Below are 24,363 nucleotides of genomic sequence, written 5' to 3' on the forward strand. Positions count from 1 at the left end.
GAGATTCAGGTTAATCACAAGACGAAACCCATGCGACTTCACCCATCCCTTCTGCCATACTGTGTTGCAGAAATAAAAGAAATAAAAAGACACATCCACGCGTCTCGTCTTCATTAATACAGCAGCATCGTGGAGATGAAGACAGTCACTGTTGTGACACCCGTCACATATGTATAATAAATGTGCTATTGTATTGTAATGAAAGAAATACACTGCTCTATATAATAAAGTCAGTTTACATTTGTAGTCGTTGATGGCTCTTAATTGACACCTGTTGCTTTCTGACTTGTGAGATCTTACGAAACTGAGGCATCCATTATCATTCATCATGTTGATGATTTTCATAGCCTTTTCTGGATGGAACTGTTCAATAAAAGCCTGCACAACAACTCCTGAATAGCCTGCTTCTGCTTGTTCTCTTGAAGGCAAATCAAATCCTCTGTGTTGAGGACCTCATTATGGTCAGAAACAAGCTCCTCGTCATCTGCATCCACTTTGAGTCCCGTAGGTGCTGGAAGAGAATTTATTACAACAAAAGGCGCGAGTCCGATGATTCCACGGACGCGGAATAAAACGCGACAAAAGAAGTCGGGCGGGGCGATCCGTCCAGCACATTCGCGATCCCGGAAAGCACCAAACTTACGCGATCGCGGCTAACAATCACCCCAGGTCTTCATAAAAGCAAACTCTTGAACTTGCCAGCACAAGACACAGCGAGGCGCGAGGCCTCGTAATCATGTCACTGGTGTGGTGACAGCGACTTGTTGAAATGAAATTGAAGTGTCTTCTTCGGCTGGCGGAGGTCGCGAGTGGTGGCCCCGCCCCAGCTGTCAACTCGCACATGACAATTTCGGTGTCATTAGTCACGTGAAAGCATCGACTAAATAACACCTTTGTGAAAAGCTTTTAGGCGATGTATGGTAGCAATGGTGGACGGTAACGGGCTCTTCATTTGTAGAATGGTTGTGGAAAGTTACTCTCAGGGATGTGACACACAGCGTGAGAGATGTGTCAGGCTGAGATTCACATGACAGCCGCGGTGTGCACATGTGACGCCACAAACGCAAACCTCGTTCGTGTTTCTCAATGATCTCCTTCTTCTCCTCGATGGTGATTATTAGGGGACCATCTTGAATTCATTTCCTAATAGTAAAATTATCTGCAAAAAGCTCCCCAGAGGCGATCGACGTGTCAATTTAGAGAGAGGGGGTGTGGAAAGGTGCGCCGGCTGGAGCGCTGTTCGGTCGTGTGCTTCCGCCGAAGATCCGAAGATCACTCCGCCAGATCCGAAGATCATTCCGCCAGCCATGGTGGGTGTGTATCGCGAAAAGTAGTGCGTATTCCAAGGTTTAATTTTCATAAATTTGACGTTCGTAAACCGAAAAGTTTGTAAGGTAAGGTATTCGTAAGCCGAGGTCTCACTGTCCCTTAAGATCAGTCTGTGTAAGCTCTCAGTCGTACAGGAGTGATCCACAGATGAAATGGTTTCTTCAGCCATCATCGGTACTTCTTTGAAGGTGTCCGACGTTTCGCTTCTCATCCAAGAGGCTTCGTCAGCGAACTACCAGCAACATTTTAGTTCACTGACAAAGCCACTTGGATGAGAAGCGAAACGTCCGACACCTTCAAATAAGTACGGCTGAAGAAACCTTTTCATCAATACTTTAAGACCGTATGATCATTTCAAAAGAAAATATGAAGCCAATCAAAACAAAATCTCTCATAACAATCACGTGGCGGCCGGTTTCCCTCAAGTTTCGTGACACTTGTTGCATTCTACAACTGCCAAATATAACCATTACTGTTCTCAGATAATTCGCATTCAGTTATTTCATTTGTTTTCATTTTCTTCTCCGAATGCTGCAATCTCTACAGGAGGAGTAGTGTTTTTTTTAAGTAAAATGACGTTTTACTTATTTCTGTTAGCGTAGTGCTACTTTCGTACACAGCTGTTTTCTCGCGTTTCCGGGATCAACAAACTGATAATGAATCAAATAATTTCATTTCAAAGTAAGCAAAGCATCAAAGAATACGTAATAAACATCCGTGCAATACTGTAGTAACACGCTGAATATCTTTTCGAAAGCATTTCTAATATTTCTGTTTCATTTGAGTCAATAAGGAAGCTGGAGTGGAGCGGTTGAAGGGAAGCCTCATTAACGTGTGATCTCCCTTGAGAAAACAAGAACAACGTCACGATTGGCTTGCAAGTCAAGCCAAGTAGGGTTAATCCGACCAGCTGCGCAGTGACTGTGGTTTCCCAGACTGATGAACAGTGACAGACGATGATGACATTCGTGCCCCGGGCTGAGCTCAAGCACTCGCTGTGATCTGCTAGAAACTCCGCAGAGTCCCGATCAACCTGGACCACCCGAGGAGAAGGAAACTTCGTTTCGATGTTTTAATATCATCTCGGAACATTCTTGCTTTCTTTCGTTTTCAATCGGAAAATTTCATCAGTCTTGGTGTGATATTTCAAGGAACGCCATTTGAGAGGCGTAACTTTAAAGCACAGCGGAACCGCGGATGAGCGGATCTCGACGTGCCTTCATCACCTGCGCAACGCGGATCACAACAGGTGTTATGGTAGTCAGTGCAGCGCATGTGGACATGGATAAAAACGCATGCAACATAGTTGACTGAAGCAGGAGCGAACTGGCAAGGCTGGAAAGTTCTGTCGAAGAAAGAGTAGCGACGGTTGCAAAAATGAACTGTAACTGCTCTGGTTGGAGTATCCTCTACCTTATATTCGCCACATTTTCAAATGTCGTCGCCCAAGGTAAGGCTGCATTGTACAAACATGATCAAATACCACTTCGGGGCAGAAAGAGTAAAAACCATAACAAGGACTCCAAAACTATAGTGAGCAACCGGGTTTCAAAAAACGCACCAAAAGGACAACTAACAGTAATCGCGTGAATAAACTATTTTGTACACATTTTCTAGTGATGGGGAGGAAGCGATCTGCCATCCAAGCCGAAACTCCGCTTTCTCTACCAGTCTAAATAATAGATAAATGTCCTCATTTGTGACACAAACTTGCATCTCCTCTCTGCAGTGATACAACATTTCAGCGACCTTACACATGTTTCACTGTGTCAAAAGCTATAATGGCATATGAAACATTTAGCAAGGAATACGTAAAAGGGCGCAAGATTTAATGTAATGCAACTTAAACGATGCCTAATCTATAATGCACCATTTCTCAGTGGGAAGTATAACGTGCACTCGCACGCACATAGGCTCAGCCACTTTCACAAGAGGGAAAATGAACATAATATCAAAAGTCAAAAGGTAATGCAATCATATAATTTCACATTACGATTTGAGTTAATTTGTGTGGAGATAATGCCCAAAAATAATGAAATGGAACCATTGCATATTTTTCTCCTTTAAATCAGCTTTAACGATTTTATTGGGCACGCCATTCTCGACCAATCACCGTGGAAGCTTAAACCCCACTCGGCCTGCCACCCCCTTGCTGTTTATCTTCTCCAGCTTCTCACTTCGCAGCCTCCAGGGGTGCATGCTGTGTGGGCACCATATATATCATCTTATATATGATTTTATAAGGCATCTGCTAAAGCAAGTACTGTAATACGATATACGTGGAGTACATGAGGCCGTCAAAAGATGTTTGATGATGCAAGAAGATTTGGGCTAGTATCCTGCCGCAGTACTATAATTGTCTCACCTGAAAAGTCTTTCTGAAATCTTTTTCTTTTGAATGCATCTTGACATTCAACTCATGATTCCTAATTTATGGCAACAACAAATCAGATAAAATTGTGTATTTTCAATTCATGTCATCTTTATAAATAGACATCAATAGCCCTTATGAATGACTTTAAACACAGAACAGCTCACGTTACATGAACCTAAGATTTTTAAATACATTTTTGAGACTTTGAGACATAATTAAAAAAAAAACATTAATTGTTGTGTATTGAGTTGTCTGTTCCATAGAACTGCACACCCTCATACCTCGAGGTGTTTCCAATATTTTCTTCCAATTATGTTATCATGTGAGGTAGTCTCAATAATAATAATAATAATAATAATAATAATAATAATAATAATAATAATAATAATACATTTCATTTATAAGCGCCTTTCAAAACTGTCAAGGTCACCTTACAGTCACAGGATCAGTTTTTCTGTGGGTGAGGAGCAGCAGCAGCCACACGCGCCAGCATTCACTCAACCCGGAAGTCACTCAAATAGAATAGTAAGACAAATAGTTAGAAAGGAATGAATGAAAGGAAACATCTCTCACTATTTCTGCAAACAATGCCATGATTATTAGTCAACTGACAATGTCACTGAAAAAGCAGTCATACTTTGTGTGATGTGATACAGTTGCATTTATCGTGCATGAAAGTCTATGGATTTCAAAGTTTGCACTTGTGTATGTAATGTGCATGCAGACAGAGAAGAGAAAAAATGAGAAGAGAACGGATTGGACGATGAGAGAGAGAGAGAGAGAGAGAGAGAGAGAGAGAGAGAGAGAGAGAGAGAGAGAGAGAGAGAGGGAGAGAGAGAAGAGGGGGGGTAGGGGGAGAGAGAGCGGGTGAGAGAGAGAGAGTGAAAGAGGGAGATAGAGACTGAGAGAGAGTGAGATGTTATATTGTATAATAAGATGAATGATGATTCGGCTGGGTATCCACTGCACATGGCCAACTGTTTTGACAAGCTTGTATTCAGTTTGGATGATCTGAAATAAAATGCTATGTGCTGGAAACATTCGATTAATAACATAATAGTTGTGTTCTATAGAAACTTTATTAAGAGAAATGTAGTATTTTTGCTTAGCAATTGAAAATTGAATGACTGATTGACTGATTACCAACATGAAACATATTTGTCTCCATCTACCGTATTGGCTTTGAAAGCAAATATTTCTTATTTTGTCATTGATGATGCAATTGGGAGTCAAATTGTGAGTGCCAGCTGTTTGCTACATATGCTAGAAGTCATTACTGCTCATTAGAATTCCCAATGCTGATTCAAGGTTGTAGATTTAGAGGCTAGGAGAATTATGGCAATGAGAAAATGGCTTCGTGAAAAGCGAAAGAAAAAAAAGGATTGTAAAGAAGGAAACGGAAATTAATATTATATACTGTATTTTTCCCTTCAAGAAAAAAAGTATTGGTATAATCAAATAAAAGGCTAGTTTCTACTGTTACTACAATACAATAAATATCGATTTATATAGTGCTTTATATGGGATGCTATTTACAAATGCACTTGTGAGACACATCATTGAATACATCTTGTGAGACAAATCATTGAATACATTTTCATTCTTTCCTGGGCTGCATGTTTATACTTCTCATTTGTGTGATCCAGTCACAACATGAAGCTCAGTTTCTGCCCTGTCTGCTGCAGTTCAAATTTACACAATTCTGCATTTGGTTTCATGCATATAACATGTTCATTTGGGATCAGGAAAAGATGAACCCAGGTCGAAGTATCAGCGAGTATTCTTCACACCTGGCGTCGTTGGGGTTATGTTGTGCAAAACGTCAAAGGTGGATATCAGACATTCATTGAAACACTGATGTTCTCTGACTGGTCCATGGAAAAGATGAACCTTCCCATCTTATGAATATGACAAATAGGAGGAATTAGAGCAGCTGGCGCGAAGTATTTGCTCTCAGGTTTGTCAGCTAAAAGCAGGGCTTGCACGGAGATAAGTGAGGAGGTTTGCTCTTATGGCAAAATTTCCACCCTGTATTTTCCAGACTACAAGTCGCAACAGCTATTAAATTCAAAATAAAGAAGCAAGCATCGTTTAAAAAGAAAAATGAATGAAAGTCAAATAAAAATAAAACAAGAGACCAACAGGCTGAATAAATGTATGATATGTTTACGTGATGTATAAACAACAAACTGAGAATCTGCCTGGTACTGTCTGTTCACATAACATTCAGAGTTATTCAGATAAGTATAGAAAAAAAAGGTTCGCATTAAAGCATGCTAACAATTTTACCAAACAATTAGTGTCACCCCAAATTGCCAAATCCAGTGGAATCGTCATCCTCTGTGTCATTTATAAAGATCTCCGTAAGCTCAGGTGGTAGAGGATGCGGCATGTACGCTTTTATGTTGCTTATATCAGAGTCATCGTCATTTGTGTTTATCAGTTGCCATTAATGTGGAAAGTGTCAACACTGGCCTAGAGCAGCCTCTTGCACTCTCATGTGAAATGATATAATGTCTTAATCATTACACATATAAGTCACTTCACAGAAAAAGTCGAAGCCCCGGCCAATCTCGGAGGGGAAAAAAAGGGAATAAATGTGATTTATAGTTCCGGAAATACACCAATTGGTAAAGAGGCATCAGGATTTTGAATCTTACACAGACTAGGGTAAACACATCTTTAGAGGGAGTTTGGAAATGGTCTGATGATTAATATTGTGATTACTGTGCACTGAAAAAAATAGGTGAAGTCCAAAAGGACATGTCCAGGCTGTAAAGGGAAAAGGTTGCATGCTAAGTACCTTGTTGCACTGCATTCTGGATCCAGTTTATATTCCTCTGGCCAGAGATGCTGCCAACTCTGGTATTAAACTGCACATCTGTCAGTGTGGGGCCAGTTGGGCTAAGTCAGGACAACCTTGTTTTCAGCTTCCTCCTCCGTTTCCTTGCGCTGTGTCCGCTGCACACAGCAAGGTGAAAATCACAGGGAAAATAAGCCATTGTGCTCAACTAAAGGCTTCTGGGCTGTCATGGGGTGACACATACAGCACTGACGTGCCCGTTGAACTGTCAGACGCCATCGCTGGCTTTTTGGGTGAGTCGAGATGAAAACCAGAGAAGACCACGTCGGATGAACTCCAGAAATGTCAACTTCCTTGGAGGGGCATGATGACTGAGTTTGACACAGGCTCTGAGCTTTCATTCACGCTGTTTTACCAGAGGTCGACATCCTACATATGCATCTTGCACAACATTTAGAGTCAACACATTTAAATACAGAGCAGATATGATTTGTTTGGGTGTGAGTTGCCTCTAATACTGTTTTTCCAATGCAATACAATGCTTAGTTAAGCTTCATCCACTTTATGATAATCTGCAGAGTAAACACCAGTGTTTTTGTCCTTAATTGAGTAAGTCAGGAAAGTATCCTAAATGATAAACCAAAAACAGTCTGGTTCTATCAGAAGAGACGTAGACTGAGAACGGGCAATGCACAGTACACTTAAGCGCTAAAAGCAGATCGCATATCAGATCCTTTATTTGTTATTATTTATACTTGATGGATTTGTTTTTACTCAAAATCCCGTGTTGTCACTACTTACCCACGTATTGGAAAATATGCATCAAGTTTAGATTTCGGAGTACAGTATAAAAAAGCATGCCCTATTCTATTAGGTGCAAAAGATCCAATTCTTCCACAACTGTAAGTGTGAACGTTGTTCATAATTGCAGTGAGTGCTTATGCCACTGTAGACCAAAATTCAATGACACATGCAAAATCTTCAGTATGGTTGAGAAAATAGAATCTACCTTATCAAAATTATGTGATCAAAATGACTCAATCTTTTAAATAATTTAAAAAAACAGATTTTGTGTAATTTGAACACGTACTGCACACAGTAGGTAGCAGAACAGCATGTGGAACATACACACATCTTGTTCATACAATAAAAATGGTATAAAATAGGGCTGGCGGCACTATATACCAAAATAATATTGCCATTAATGCGAGAGCAACATATGTAATGCAAACACATGCAATATGACTCATATGGAATTGTATGGTTTGATCTGACTTGAACCAATCAGATTCAAACGAAAACGAACATTGCTGTCCAACGACACCACATTACTCTTAAAATCTATCAAATACTGTACATAAGTTACTGTATCTTAGTTATAATTAATTCTCTGAGATATTGTCATTCCTTTCGGTGCATGTTAAATATTGCAATATTATCAATATTGCAACATTCAACACCCAGAATGCACATCACATCCTAGTCCAAAATCAGCCTTCAAAAATGAAGGAAACGTCTTAAAACCTCACTGGCACCCCTGTGTCTTCCGAGCTGAGCTTTCTTGCATTCACAGATAAGCCCACTCAGGTGAGAGTTGAAGCTTTTTTTTTTTTTTTTACATATTTTTTTGGACAACCAAAATAGCACAGATACGATCGATTCAATACAATTTCATGTTAACTGTGTGAATCTGATGAGAACACCAACAACACTTGACAGTGATAATGACCCAGTGACCCCGATGCTCTCTTGTGTCCAGTGTGGCAATTCACAATATGTCTCGTCGTGCTATCTACTCTATTTTATCAGCTCAGTTGCCAAAGTATCGATGAGAAGGTTTCTTCAGCCGTCATCTGTACAAATTTGAAGGTTTCGGACATTTCGCCTCCTATCCAAGAGACTTCGTCAGCGAACTAAAGTCTGACTGGTCGTATCGGCCCTATTTATATATCCCTAATGTCCAGGCATGGCGGCGCTGGACACAGCTATGATAGGTCCCTACTCTCAGGTTGGGGGGAGCAGAGGACCCCTCCCTGTGGCCCCACTGATTGTTCCTACATTCCTGACTAACGACTGGCCTATTACCCCCACTCCCACCGGTATCACCTCATCAGCATTACGAATGTTGCCTAACCTGTTTTGCCTAAGCAGGCTATTGTATGAACGATCCAAATTGAACCTCACCCCACCAAACCGGTTTAATGAAGGATTTTGTTGTTTTATAAGAATCGCTTCTTTTACCCCCCTTTCAAACCATCAATGTTCTTTCGCTAAGATTTTAACCTCATTGTCGTCAAATGAGTGGTTGCTAGCTTTTAGGTGCAAATGTACTGCCGATTGAGGCTCACTTGTATTATCCCTGCGATGTTGATTAAGTCTTTTTTTGAGAATTTGTTGAGTCTCCCCAATGTACTGCTCTTTACCATTTTCATTCTTACAATGTATGGAATAAACTACATTACTTTGTTTTTCATTTGGTGGCCTATCTTTTGGACGCACTAATTTTTGCCTTAACGTGTTAATCGGTTTGAAATAAGTTGGAATTTTATGTTGCCAAAGGACTGTTTGTAGTTTTTCAGAACGCCCTGTAATGTAAGGTACTGCGACTCCTCTCCTTTTTGTATCTTCAGAATTTTTGGTTTCATTCCCTATTCTTTCGTTCTGACATTTGTGAAATGACCACTGGGGGTACCCAGTTTGTGAGTAAATTTAATGTTGATGTCTACCGAGTTGAGGTGATATGTGAAGGATTGAATTTTTTGTTTTTTAATTATGACAAAAGTATCGTCCACATATCTAAACCAGTGTCTAGGTTTTGTCCCCGGGAAGGATGTGAGGGCCTGTTTCTCCAGCTCTTCCATGTACAGATTAGCCACTATGGGTGAAACTGGTGAGCCCATAGCACAACCATGAATTTGTTTGTAAAATTTCTCCCTAAATTTAAAATACGTAGTATTAAGGCAGATTTCCAATAATTGGCAGATGTGGTCCGGTTTAAGTTTTGTTCTTTCATGCAGAGAAATGTTACCAACCAACGGAGCTAAGATAGTTTTTAAATATTTGGCTACATTGTATGTAGAGGAGTCAATGCTACAAATAATGGGTCTGAGGGGGAACCCTTCTTTATGTATTTTTGGCAGGCCATAGTCAGAAAGAAAGAATAGGAAATGAAACCAATAATTCTCAAGATACAAAAAGGAGAGGAGTAGCAGTACCTTACATTGCAGGAGTTTCTGAAAAATTACAAAGAGTCCTTTGGCAACATAAAATTCCAACTTATTTCAAACCGATTAACACGTTAAGGCAAAAATTAGTGCATTCAAAAGATAGGCCACCAAATGAAAAACAAAGTAATGTGGTTTATTCCATACATTGTAAGAATGAAAATTGTAAAGAGCAGTACATTGGGGAGACTCAACAAATTCTCAAAAAAAGACTTTATCAACATCGCAGGGATAATACAAGTGGGCCTCAATCGGCAGTACATTTGCACCTAAAAGCTAGCAACCACTCATTTGACGACAATGAGGTTAATATATTAGCGAAAGAACATAGATGGTTTGAAAGGGGGGTAAAAGAAGCGATTCTTATAAAACAACAAAATCCTTCTTTAAACCGGTCTGGTGGGGTGAGGTTCAATTTGGATCGTTCATACAATAGCCTGCTTAGGCAAAACAGGTTAGGCAACATTCGTAATGCTGATGAGGTGATACCGGTGGGAGTGGGGGTAATAGGCCAGTCGTTAGTCAGGAATGTAGGAACAATCAGTGGGGCCACAGGGAGGGGTCCTCTGCTCCCCCCAACCTGAGAGTAGGGACCTATCATAGCTGTGTCCGGCGCCGCCATGCCTGGACATTAGGGATATATAAATAGGGCCGATACGACCAGTCAGACTTTAGTTCGCTGACGAAGCCTCTTGGATAGAGGGCGAAACGTCCGAAACCTTCAAATTTGTACAGATGACGGCTGAAGAAACCTTCTCATCGATGGACCACTCCTGTACGACTGAGAGCTTACACAGACGTATTGCCAAAGTATCATTCCTCTTCACACGTGAGCTTGGCCTTCACACAATATGGCTTGTTTTTGATCTGCTGGCTATTCACAGCCCGCTAACTGAATCTGAAAAGCTCTTTTAATCCTGCTTTATGATGGCGAACTTCATCTATGAGCAGCTGTATCGGCTTCCACCTTCAACTAGCCCCCTGCCTCACTGTCCCCTCCCAAACCCCGATCGCACGATTGGTTATGTACACACGTACATGTTCTGCTTGCTCTTTGTGTGTGTGTGAATTTGTGCGCGCGCACGCGTATGCCTGTGTGTGTGTGTGTGTGTGTGTGTGTGTGTGTGTGTGTGTGTGTGTGTGTGTGTGTGTGTGTGTGTGTGTGTGTGTGTGTGTGTGCGCGTGTGTGTGGGAGTGTGAGGAAACTCGGGCAATGGAGAAGAAACAATTATGGAAAATGAAGGCAAACAAACTCACATGATGGAAACAATGTCGGCATTAAGTAAACATCTTTTGGTGTATTTGAAAAATGGCATTCAAACAGAATTAGTTTGAGTAGCCTTTTGTGATATCAGTAATGTTAAGTGCTTCCTCTGTTTTCTTGGTCAGGGATCCTGTGCAATTCTGGTGCGTGAACCCAACAAAACATTATTATTGTCTTTTTTATTTGTTTGAGCATTAATTTTATATTTCAAGACATGAAAAGGCAATTTTGACAATATTGCATTTCTTATCCCCTATTTTAACATTAGCATCATTATAGGTTATATATGGATTTGCAATACACTGTACTTAACTCCTGACAGTACCCTTTGTGAACTAGAAGAGATGTTCTTTTTTTTAATGGTAAGACGTGATGGATAATAGATGTCTTTTTTTCCTTTACCTTGTAGACTCCAACAATAAGGACCTGACTGATACAAAGAGTACAGTGCCTTTCCCCATCTTCTTGCCAGTCAACTATGAGGTTCAGGATGCTGATTTCCTCTTCTTGAAAGAAGCAGGGCAAGACTTAATGAGAAATTTCAGCATGCAAAGTAACACGCAGCCCTTTGTTATTTTGAGAGGAGTCCGCCAGCCGTCTCTCAACGCAAGCTATGGCCCGATGTCCACAGAGCAGCTCGTGCCTCTGGATCTGGTTCACTCTGTGAAGCTCTTCAATGCCCCTGACGCCTTTACCTTCAACTGGAAAATTCAGGCCTTTGTGCTAACACCTCGGGTCTTCTCTACCAAGCCCAAAGTACGGGTGCTCTTCTACGTGGCAGGAAGGGACTGGAACAGGGGGGAAGGAGCTGAGGATGAGCTACCATGTGTAACAGTCTATGGTTTCTGGCAAACTCAGGAGGTGAGGTGTTCTTGTGCCATGGGAGGTGAGAGGGGAACTTGCGTGACAGAGCTACTACCTTTGCCTAGCTGGTTTGGTCAGGGGTCAGAAAGCACCACCAGGGAGAAACAGGCCGCATCAGCTGGGAATGTTGTAGAGCTCTACTACCGGGCACGGCCCAAAGTCAGTGGGAAGTGTAACACGCAAGAAGGGACTCTTTGGGGAAGCTCGCAACAGCAACCAGGGGAATATGTCCCCGTCACGCCCATGCAGAGGATTGGCAGTGTGCGTCTCCTGCAGGTGCCCAAAGGAATGGCCACACTATCTCGACTCAAACTTGGTGATTCCATCGTCATACGGACATCCTCCAAACCACTGAAGAAGAGCGACATCGCAACCTTCTACATCCTCGTGGCCAGTTCTGCTCAACTGACTAACTTCACTCTGAGGTAAAACCGTGATTCTCGGTATCCTTCCAAGATCAGTCAGTGCTTATCTGGATGACGTCATTCAGAGCCCAGTTGATTCGACAAACGTCAAAAGCTCATTTACTATTCATATAAAAAGCGAGCCAGTTATGTCCACTCATCTATGAGCCTAAGAGGGCTTTCAAACTTTGGCATATTACAGGAAATGAAATTAGGCATTTCTTGGAAAGACCTAGATTCTTTCCTGGAGAAGTGGTGAATAATTCGACGTAAAAAAAAACCTAAATTAAATATATCAGGAATTAATGTTTTAATTTACTGCGCTTGATGATATGAAGGGCTGAAATGTTTAGTGTTTAATGTTGTGACCTTAAACTTCTGCTGGAAGAATAATTAAATAAAGAATAATTTCTCTTTGGGAAATGCACCACCAAATGAGGAGTTGTGAGATCAGAATCAGAATCATCTTTATTGCCAAGTATGTAGAACACACAAGGAATTTGTTTCCGGTCGAACACGCTGCACTAGTATCATCATCAAAAAATTGCAAAGAGGCACTATACAGTTCAATTTGGGCTACTGTTCAAAGAGTTAATGGCTTGGGGGAAGAAGCTGTTTAAATGTCTGCTGGATTTGGCGCACATGGATCGGTAGCGCCTGCCTGAGGGGAGTATCTGGAAAAGGTGGTGGGCAGGGTGCGGAGGGTCCAGTATGGCTTTCCGCACCGTAGTTTGGATTCTTGCACTGTGCAAGTCCTCGAGAGTGGGTAGGGCGGTACCAATGATTTTTTCCGCCGTCCGAACTGTCCGTTGATCACATTGTTTTTGCTGTTAGGTAATCTGTATTGGAGGTGTAGTAACGTTGATCTAGATCTGTTGACCTAATCTACTGTTTGCCAATTTGATGTGAATATAAATTGACTGCTGGCTATTTGTGTCTAAATATGTGCAGTGTAGACGCAATTTACAAATTGTCATCATGTCCAACCATCACAAAATATGGTGCTGGTAGATGATACTTCCATGAGTTAGTCAAATTTTTAAAGTTGACATGACAATGATATTCCTTAAAGATGTATCAGTTTTATCTTAAATGCCCAAGAGCGCAACATTATCATTGACAATATAATGCCTTTTGTCATCAGTTATCAAAGGAAATCACACTGTAAGTCACCCACACTAACTCGCTAAGGCATTTCTATTGTCCTTCTAAACAGCTTCTGCATGTTTAAGCAAATAACGATCAGTCAGGTGGTGTCAAATGAATTTTTATGTTTTAGGAACTGATTTGGGCAAACCGGTAGTTGGGTGATTACCATATCGACATCACATTGCAGAGGTTTCAGCTACAGCCTTCTTGTATGGAGTTTGCATGTTTTCGTGGGGTACTCCTAATTTCCTCCCACATTCCAAAAACATGCATGGTACATGGAACACTAAATTGTCCAAAGGTGTAAGTGTAAGTGCGGTAGTTGTTCGTTTCTGTGTGCCCTGTGATTGGCTGGCAGCCAATTCACGGTGTCCCCCGCCTACTGCCCAATGACACCTGAGATAAGATCCAACACCACCCGGATAAAGTGGATCAATTAATTGATGGATGTATAGTAACTGATTTGTTTCCTTTTACTGTTTTGTTTTGCATAAACATTAAGATCATGTGAGGCTGCCTAAAAAGTATTGTCTTTGCTTGTGAGTTACTTAAGAAAACTGGCATGAGGAATGAAGAGCTAATATCAATTTCTATATTTTTGGTGAGACCATAGACAGTCCCAAAGGCTCTTCATGTTGGTTTCTGGACAAGGGTCAGAATCTTTGCTGTTAAAGGTAAATCTGCGTAACGCCATGTCTGTATGATCACATGACTCAGGAGAGATGAGTAGGTGACAGGACAAGAGAGCACTCATGGATTATTTACACATCTTCACCTGCACTTGCTAAATATCGGTTCAGTCTCTCACTAGATTCAATTGAGAATTCCAACATGTATTGATTCATTCGTTTTAGCTCACAAAAAAAACCCCAAACAATCACATCACATCAGTTCCTTATCATTAAGCACTTTTGGTCTTCTTCTTTGTGTGAGCATATATTTTGTCCTGTTTGTTCTGTCCTGCTTTATTTAAAGCGCAGCATTATTGTCGTATGATCAAGTGGCACGACATTGTGTGAGTGATCTCTTCCAGCAGGAAGCCTAATCGTTTATCTATGTGACAAATGTGGCTTTTACAACCATTTATAGTACTGTAGAGCTGCCATCTGGCAGTGACGTTGGCATAAACTGGGACTCAACCCCTTAAACTGCTCCATGAGTGCGATAAGCACGGTGCTGATAGCTGGCCATCAGACTGACTAAACACTGGACATTTGCCTGCATAAATAATTGCATTTGTTCTTTACTGTCTACACGAGCAGCACTGCAGTGATGCATTCACAAAAGCAGAGACGAAAAGAACAAATAATTTATGGAGATGTGAGAATAATTACAAACCGCCACTGTAGGATCTTGGAAACAACCTCTGTGATAAAATGCTTTTAGAGCGTTTGCACAATGATAGAGGTCTATCGTTGTACTAAGTTCATCCTGTCTACTTGATATCTAATTTTAAGCAGATTCTTTACTTACAGACAGTGTAGGTGTTCAAATAGCTGACATGTTTCGGCGACTACTTCCGCCTTCGTCATAGAGGTCTATACTGTATTCAGTCGTATTTAATTTGACACCACAACAAATTACTGGACAACCGACGTCACTTTTTTGTTTCCTAACTGACATCAGAAAAACGTTTTATAGCATCTAAAATACCCCAAACACGCAGTATGATATTTTTATTCAAATGCAAAAGACCAATTAAAATGACTTAAAGGGTTCAAAATCTGCTAAAAATTGAGCTGCGAATTGGGCATTTTCTGAAAGTCCGCCCCCCTCCCCCCAGTTCGTGACGTCACGCCAAGACATCTTGCATTGCTGGAGAATCAAAACAATGGCTTCAGATTCGGAGAATATGCTTTCTTGTTACACATCCAGTTATGAATATGATTCAAATAGTTCTGAAGAGGAAAGCATACATGTTTGCAATCGATTAAATAATTTATTCCGTGCCATTTTAAGGCAACATTGGGGGGAAATGTCTCACCCAAAAAGAGGCAGAAAATGACGACCTCTTGTAGACATGACAGTGTATCTTTTTCCACAGGCTGATAAATTCCTTATATGGAGCTTGGACGCCCTCTTCTGGCGCGACACGAGGTTTTCAGACCAAACAAGCATTGATGTGATGGAAGGACTGCTACAATGTGTCCTTTTTTCGGTCAGGGGCGTTCCTTCAGTGACGTCACGTACGGACTCGTCACCAACTCAAAAACAAGACTTCCGTAATATTCAGCATCAGTCTTAAAACGTAAAATATAGCTATATGCAGTGGAGTCTTTGTAAAATACACACAGTGGAAGTCATTTGAAGCCATTTTACAAATTATGGACACAACTTGTCCGGAGACGTCGGTTGCCCTTTAAATAACATAATATTGCTAATAAAATATGTATTGGATAAACATAGATGTATGCTAAGAACCACCAACAGGACGTGGAAAGCGTGCAACATTCTGTGTATTTCAATGTGTATGTGGGAATGCACATGCACTCGCCTATTTCCAAATTCTATGTTTGAGAAAGTCGAAGGTGAAACAAGGTGCCACTCATGCCTTGCCTGGTCAGAAGTGAGATGGATGGCAGGTGCAGCACCTGAGAGCTGTTTTCCTCACACACTGTCAGCTTCAGTCTCCATAGCCATCCATCTTGCCTGCCCAAGTGCCTCCCTTTGCTCGCCGCCTCCTCAGGGCCCACTAACCAACGCCATGGACACTGCTTCCTATTCCTCACTGCTTAAAAGTAAAAAAACCCTTCTCAAATCATTGGGGGTTTTATTCTTCCCTGAGAAAGACTAAGGGGGAACACGGGCAGATAAGTCTTGTTGTTGCTGTCCTTTTTTATTAGTTAAATCCAGCTCCTCTCGGCTTAATACACAGCTATGCCTGGCCACCGTGGTTGTCCTATCACTACATTGAGGCTAACATCATGTGAAAAGGGCATGGAAACATTTTTTTCAAAAGCTACCACACAAAATATGATCCGAGATGGGAAAAGTAAGTCATCTTACATGAGAGAGCTCTGTTTTCAGTACTATATCCCCTAAAATATCCACTTAAATATTATTGTCCAGTATAAACAGACTTAAATATTTGAATCAAACCGTAATTAAATACAATTTTAATTTGGCTTTGACTACTATTGATGACAAGGATGTGATGCAAATTTCCCCATTGTGGGACGAATAAAGGTATTCTGATTATTATTGAGGACGTAAACAACAACCACACTATTCAAACATCTCGATCAAACCATACTCTTGTGAGAAACATTTACTGCCACTACTGTGACTGTGCAGACCACAAGTTGTCTGGCAGAGTTTATTTGAATAATAATAATAATACATTTAATTTCTAAGCGCCTTTCAAAACTCACTTTACAGTCATGGGATGAGAACTTTTTTTTGTGTGGGCCGGTGAGCAGCAGCAGCCATTCGCGCCAGCGTTCACTCAACCCGGAAGTAGCACAGCAGCAAAGTTATGAAAGGAAGAGGAAAGGAAAGAAAGACGTAGAAAAACAAAACACAGGAGCTGCTGGAAAGGCAGCCACTCTCACGGCGCCACCTTGAAGTCAAAAAAACAAAAATAAAAAATAACAAATAATATGACAATACAAAGACACAGAGTTATTCATTCTTCAGCACTTGTAGTTTTATTTGGAGGAATATATTTAATCACACTGCATTCAGAAGGCATGTCTAAGAGGTTTGAACTTTCCTCAGGAATATCCATCTATCCATCTATCCATGTATCCATCCATCCACCCATCTACCCTCCTACTCATCCACCCATCTATCCATCCATCTATAGTATTTATAAACCCTACTTTTCACAATTGAATCACCTTTTTATCAAATCAAATATGAAATATATTCAGGTTCTTGTTTCTAGCCAGCCAACCTCTGCACCTCTCCTGAAGTGCATGGAAGCGTGTAGCGTCATTTCACTGCATGATAATACAGCAGATGCCTGCATGCCAAGATTATTTGTCATTTCAGACCTCCCCTAGAATGCTTACTGCATTGCAGATGATGTCACACACACACACACACACACACACACACACACACACACACACACACACACACACACACACACACACACACACACACACACACACACACACACACACATTCACAGACACACAATCACGCAAATGTGCACAGAAACTTAGCACGAGTACATCTTCAGGTTACATTGTGTTGTCAAGGAGCAATCTCTCCTTTTTCTGAGGTTGTTACAGCCATACTTGAACCGTAATTGCTGGGGCTCTTAACGTAGCTTACACTCCCTTAGAGAGTCACCGAGCGATCAGCACTTAGTAATTATCTGAAAGATTCAGGCATAAACCATGCAGCCTGGCATGGTGATGAAAGCCAAGAAAAATATACACGCTACGGACTGGCAGTTGGAGTGAATGTTACTGTGTCTTTTGGTTGTTAATGTATCGTTGTGTTGTTGGCTTTGTCAACAAAAGCATAGTATCGTTGTGTTGTTGTCATGGATTCTTTTGGGCATGCACCCTTTGGCATTACAGTATCTTGATTGTAACATTGGAAGAATATCTCTTGCTATAACTTGCATTGTGAGGATATATTTTTTTGCAGAAAGTAAAGGGTATAAGGTACATACTCTTCGAAAGGATCATTGCTTTATCCGCTCCAAATGTCACATAACTGTAAATGTTGCTTATGGCATTGATAAAATAGTTAATTTAATGTGAAAACAAAGTCCAAGTGGTCAGTTTTTTCCCTGTATTTCGCCAACTGGCGACAGGTGATATTTTTATTCCCCACATCCTTAAATTTTCCATTTTTTATTTTTTATTTTTACAGAGCAACAGTAAAGAACGGTGTGACCTTTCGTACAGCAACACCAAGTAACTCTTTATTGTGGGAAATCACACTGGATACAGCTGCAGGTGAAGCCATCTCTGTTATTTGTGAGAGAAAGGATCCCATACCCGGAAAAAGGTAAGTCTGTCTATTTTTTATCTTCCGCTTGAATATCTATGAGCTGCTTCACGAGTTAAAATTTCAGTTGCCTAAATAAACAACACTTCGCGAGTCCAAAGGGAATGGGGGAATCGCTGTGTCGGACATAAAAGCAGTTCTTATGTAGCTCTTGCGGCGCATCACTGTTTGTTTGTTGGCAACTGTGAAGGAAGAGACAAACCACCCCTCTTACCTGACAAGAGAACATTCATACTGTGTCCCAGGAGGGGATCCCTTGTAGTCTAGATGCACACGCTGGCTATAGGTGATGCAGTGTAAATATAGCTACTTCTTTCAAAACGCTGCCAAATTAATCCTCAAATCATACTGGAGGCACATCATAAAAATATACATAAATAAAAATTAACTCATTCAGTGCCATTCCCACATTTATTTGGGAATTCAAAATATGACGTGGACCACCATTCCCTAATTTGTTCGGTTTTTTTTTTTGTGGGGGTGGTGCCAATAAAGCACTGGTCAGACCTCTGGCAATGTTTTTCCCTCCCGCGAGGGGGCAGCATTTGCCTTTTGTACAGCCACCCCCATATGCACCTTATTTTACTCCAGACCCATAGAATTTAGGAATTAACTCGTTCTTTCTGATGAAAGAAGTCTGTCTAAGGTTTGTTACGCTGGATTAAAAATGTAGTCCTAAAACTCAATAATCTGTGGATCCTGGAATTTTAGTAAAAATAACAAAAACCCTAGCACTGGAGTGGATTCATTTTTGCACATCGTCTGGCAGTGTATGAGTGAAGGATTGGGCTATAGTTCTTGCACAGGCATCCAAACTACAGTATTTGAAAAGGATTTCTGTCGGGCAGCGGCCAGATGACATTTTGTGTCTTTTTTCCAAAGATGTTCTCTGAACGCCTCTTAAATTTTGGACCAAAATTGCTGTGCCATTTCAATTCCAACAGCATGAGGAAATGCTCCTCACAGTTTAAGAAAAAAAGTCAGTTGGCGTTGACCCTTCCCCTGACCTACCACCGATACAAATTATTTACTGTAATGTAGATGTTCGGATGTTGTCGTAAAGAAGCAGGAACATATACAGGTTACATCCGGGTTACGACCGGGTTCCGTTCTGTTGCGCTAGTCTTTCTGACAGCAGTCTCAGCGTTTTAACAGTAACCAAAATGGTAACTTTTCTTCGCGATTGAAAGTACTCACGAGAAAAATGATGCACAGCAGTGTCAATCATTGGTCTGGGAACTTGACAAACATTTTATTCTGCGCATGCGCTTAAAAAGGCTTCACAATTTCCGGGTATCACATGATCAGCTCGTTTCGCAGGTGATATCAATCATGAAATTTCCTCAATCGTGTCTTTGCATCACACACACATACACACACGCACGCTCAACACTCCCATTCAAAGACATGTTCACAATTTCATGCAGCAAACAAAAAGAAAAACACAAAGAATATCGAAACAAGAAATACATTGTTGTAAAAATAAAAACATTCGACATATTTACAACACTTTGCAAGCTTCAAAATATTTACATTTCTCCAAACAAATATCTCTTGAATCATTCAAGTTTCACTTTTGTCACCGCCTTAGTAAAAACATCTGCAACCATGTTTTCTGTCAGACAATATTTTATAGATATTTTCCCCTCAGTGTGCACAGACCGTACAAAGTGATATTTAATATCTACGTGTTTACTTCTTTGCCTACACACTGGGTTTTTGGACAAAGCTATTGCCCCCTGATTGTCCTCATATATTTTTACTGGTACATGGCGGTTACTGCTGTCTATCCCTTTTAATAATTGGACAAAGTACACGCTTTCTTGAGTTGTGTCCGCCAGTGCCAATGTACTCTGCTTCACAAGTTGATAGCGCCACAGTTGGCTGTTTTCTACTTTTCCATGATATAGCTGGACCTTCCTTAGTTAGGCTAAAACAATATCCGGTTGTGCTCGTCCTGTCATTTATATCGGCAGCCCAGTCAGCGTCACTATATCCTTCTAGTCTTAACTTCCCTTCAAGTTTTCGGAAATTAACCTCTTGAGCTGTAGTACCTTTTAAATATTTTAGTAAATGTTTAACTGCAGTCCAATGCTGCTGTTTTGGTTCAGCTAGGTGTTGTGAGAGTTTGCTAACAACCCATCTTAAATCAGGTCTGGCACATGTCATTATGTATATTAGGCTGCCCACTATCTCTCTGTACCCTGATGAGTTGACAATTTCACCAAGTCCAATTTCTGTTCACAAGGGGTGCTTCTTACTTTGCACTCAGCCATTCCAAATGTTCTCAACATTCTCTCAATGTCATGATCTGGTTGGCGACCAACGGGGGGCGCTGTCGGCCCCGCCTGCACCTGCACAGGTGCTGGTCATCCCGATCAGATTGGCGACCAACGGGTAGCGACGTCAGCCCTGCCTGCAGCCTCGCAGGTGCTGGTCGTTTTAATCACTGCCACTTAAAAGGACACCCGGCACGACCATCCGGTGTCGGTTCATTGTTTGCTGCGTGCTTTGTCTGCAATCGCATGCATTGTATGCTGTGCATGTGTTTGTTTAACCTTGGCGGACTTTTACACTTGGTTTTCTTTTGATACTTTGTATTTTTTCTGTTCAGATGATTTTGATGTTTTACATTTTGTTCCTGCTGACCTTTATTTTAATACAATTTGTCAAACAACCTCCTGCCCCCTCCTGCCTGCTTTTTGGGATCCGCACCCGCCATCACCACCTTGCAAAACCGTGACACTCAATGTGTTTCTTTTGATCTCTCCTTTACGTTGTTTAAAATCGATACCTAGGAAGTGTCGAAGTGGACCCATATCTTTCATTTTAAACCTTCTTTTTCACATTTCTTTTACTTCACAGAGTAGGGTATCGTTACTCGCTGTGATGATTAAGTCATCCACCCACTAACAAAATGACCTTTTCATTTTCGGATTCTCTCCAGTAAACACAGTGATCAGCATCATTTTGTATAAAACCATTCTTTATGAGGTGATTGTCTGTGTAAGCTCTCAGTCGTACAGGAGTGGTCCATCGATGAGGTTTCTTCAGCCGTCATCTGTACAAATTTGAAGGTTTCGGATGTTTCGCCTCCTATCCAAGAGGCTTCGTCAGCGAACTAAAGTCTGACTGGTCGTATCGGCCCTAAGGCCCCCTTAGGGCCGATACGACCAGTCAGAGACATTTTACTGAAAGGACACCTCCGGACAAGTTGTGTCTATAATTTGGAAAATCACTTCAAATGACTTCTACTGATCGCATTTTACAAAGATTCCACCGCATATAGCTATATTTTACATTTTAAGACTCGCGCTGAATATTCAGGAAGTCATGTTTTCGAGTTGATGACGATGCCTGACGTGGCGTCACATCTGGAACGCCAAAAACCAACGCAAAAAATGTGTTGGTTGTCCTTTAAGGAAAAGACAAATTGTACAGGAAGCCAAAAGAATTAATTGGATTTTGTGGTTATTTTTCACATTCAAATCATTATAAAAGGGCGCAATTATGTCAGGAAATCTTTTTCCTGCATATTTGTGAAACATTTTTTTCAGGCCATACCACAATAGATACATCATGCTTTTACGGATATTATCTGCTTATTTGACCACATTGGTTTGTTCTCCCCACTGAGCATGGATAAAAACATTTGTACCACAACTTCGTTAAGTTTGAACATGTATTTCATGATGACTAATCCTGACATGAAACCCAACAAATCCCTTGCAGTGTCCATCCACAGTCACTCATGCCACAGATGGAATTCCCTTGAGTTTCTGTTTTTAAACACGTTTGCTGTATGCTTGCATTTAAAGCTGATTTAACCTGCATCTCAGTAGTTTGAGGTTATTGTTACAGACAACTACTCACAGACCATAAACAACTTTGCCCAGAAAGCTCAAAGAACATGAATGTAGTATCCTCAATCCCATTTCATCCACATCTGTGTTAATGCATACTTAAAGGGATGGAATCATGCTTATGTCAAGTCAATAGCTTTTCCCGTTTTGATACTTCATTAGAATTACATTATCTTTTAATACCCAGTCTGAATGCAATATGTTGAGATTACTCAATTATTGTAAGACCCTGTTTTTACTTTACGAGAAGCACATGAAATCTATCACATAGTGGGAAGGGGATGCAAAGCTTTGCAGTTGTTATCGAGTTTGGAACTAATGGAGGATTAACACATGATCTGGTGTTTCTCATATTGTTACTCTAAAGGAGGCTGGTGGCCAGTCCCTCAAGAGTTAGTTTGGTTAAAACAACAATGCCCTGGGTCTAATGTGTTTACTAAATAGGAATTTGTATGAACAATTATAGGGTTGGAGCTAGTTGGGATTAATAAATTGCTGGATAAAAGCTTTTTCAAGTGTCCACCTAGCCCAGGGGTGGGCAAACTTTTTGACTCGCGGGCCGCATTGGGTTCTAAAATTTGACAGAGGGGCCGGGCCAGGAGCATTTGGAGGGAGTGTTTGGGCCGGAAATACTCGGAACAAGTTATGTCCATAATTTATAAAATCACTTCAAATGATTTCGACTGAGCGTATTTTCCAAAGATTCCACAGCATATAGCTATAGTTTACGTTTTAAGACTTGCGCTGAATATTCATGAAGTCTTGTTTTCGAGTTGATGACGATCCCCATGTGACGTCACGTTTGGACCGCCCCTGACCGAGAAAGCGACATACAATGCATTTTGGGTACTTTGTTTGGTCTGAAAACTTCGTGTTGATCCGTGTTGATGGTGAAATTAGAAAGAAAACACATAAATAACGCGATGGTGAATCGTTGTGTGTTGCACCAAGACAACTATTTGATATTCGCTGACACAAATTCCCAGCGGACAAATCAACCCATTTCCAACGGAGCTTGGGCGCAATCTTCTGCATTTTCTGGGTGCTACATTGCTGTCATTGACGGCTCGAATTGATATGGGAGTACTCCTTGAATCAATTGCAAACATTTATGCTTTCCTCTTCAGGACTATTTGAATCATATTCATAACTGGATGAGTAACAAGAAAACATCTTCTCCGAATCTGAAGCCATTGTTTTGATTCTCGATCAAAGGCAAGACGTCTTGGCGTGACGTCACGAACAGGGGGGTGGGACCTTCTGAAACTGACCATTTCCGGATTCATTTTGAAGTCATTTTTTATTGGTGTTTTTCATTTAACTAAAAATATCAGCCTGCCTGATTTGGGTATTTTAGATGCTATAAAACGTTTTTCTGATGTCAGTGGGAAACGAAAACAAAAAATGGTGCCGGTTGTCCTTTAAATGTCGTATGTACAAACCTCATAGCACAGTAAGAACACGACAACCCAATTTATTAACTGTCTTTCAAATGTGAAAAATATCCCTGATCAGTTAATAAATTTGTCTCAAGGAATATGGCGTTTACATACTTTTTCGCAGATACTTGGAGGAGGAAATGGAAATAGATTAAAATAACATATGCACTGTGATTTATCAAGATTGCGTCTGTTTTTAATAAGTTTCCATCGAAGGGGCAAAGTTAAAGAAATCAACATTTATTGAAAAATGGAATCACTTTCAACATTCAAAACATATTATTACACAACGAAATATTCAAGCTCAATAATACCTACTTGTGTTAAATTCCGCCAAATCATAGATGGTTTGTCCTGACCGCGCGCTCAACAAACTCCTCACTGACGCCCTCGCCTTCACGCGCAAACAATGCACGTGTACCGTCGCCGAGCACACAAACATCGACGACCTGCAGTTGAAATTTGCATGCTCGGCACGGCAGCCAATCAGAAGCCTGCTTCTTTCTTCCGGACTTTCGCAAGCGTTATAAAGTCGTGCAATTGCATGTCATTTTTCCAAAATAGATGCACAGAACCTCAGCCAGGAAAGAAAGATTCAAAAGAAGCTAACAACATATGTGACGCTACAAAACATAAATTTACATTAAACCGTGACTGTAACGTGTACGTGAGACTTATGAAA

At 40.9% G+C, this 24,363-nt stretch overlaps 1 protein-coding gene across 1 annotated transcript in view; it reads left to right on the forward strand.

Annotated features, from left to right (window-relative positions):
* The first annotated feature begins 2,210 nt into the window (after positions 1 to 2,210).
* Positions 2,211 to 24,363, forward strand: part of LOC148899384 (transmembrane protein 132D) — a 35,673-nt gene continuing 13,520 nt past the window's right edge. Inside the window, exons 1-3 of the mRNA XM_088994600.1 lie at positions 2,211 to 2,779; positions 11,404 to 12,283; positions 18,242 to 18,379. Coding sequence (XP_088850726.1) covers positions 2,707 to 2,779; positions 11,404 to 12,283; positions 18,242 to 18,379 — 1,091 coding nt within the window. The 5' untranslated portion in view covers positions 2,211 to 2,706. The remainder of the gene's footprint in view (positions 2,780 to 11,403; positions 12,284 to 18,241; positions 18,380 to 24,363) is intronic.

Source organism: Hippocampus bargibanti, linkage group LG04 (assembly GCF_051943395.1).
Source record: "Hippocampus bargibanti isolate YZ-2025 linkage group LG04, ASM5194339v1, whole genome shotgun sequence".
In the NCBI taxonomy this organism is placed as follows: domain Eukaryota; kingdom Metazoa; phylum Chordata; class Actinopteri; order Syngnathiformes; family Syngnathidae; genus Hippocampus; species Hippocampus bargibanti.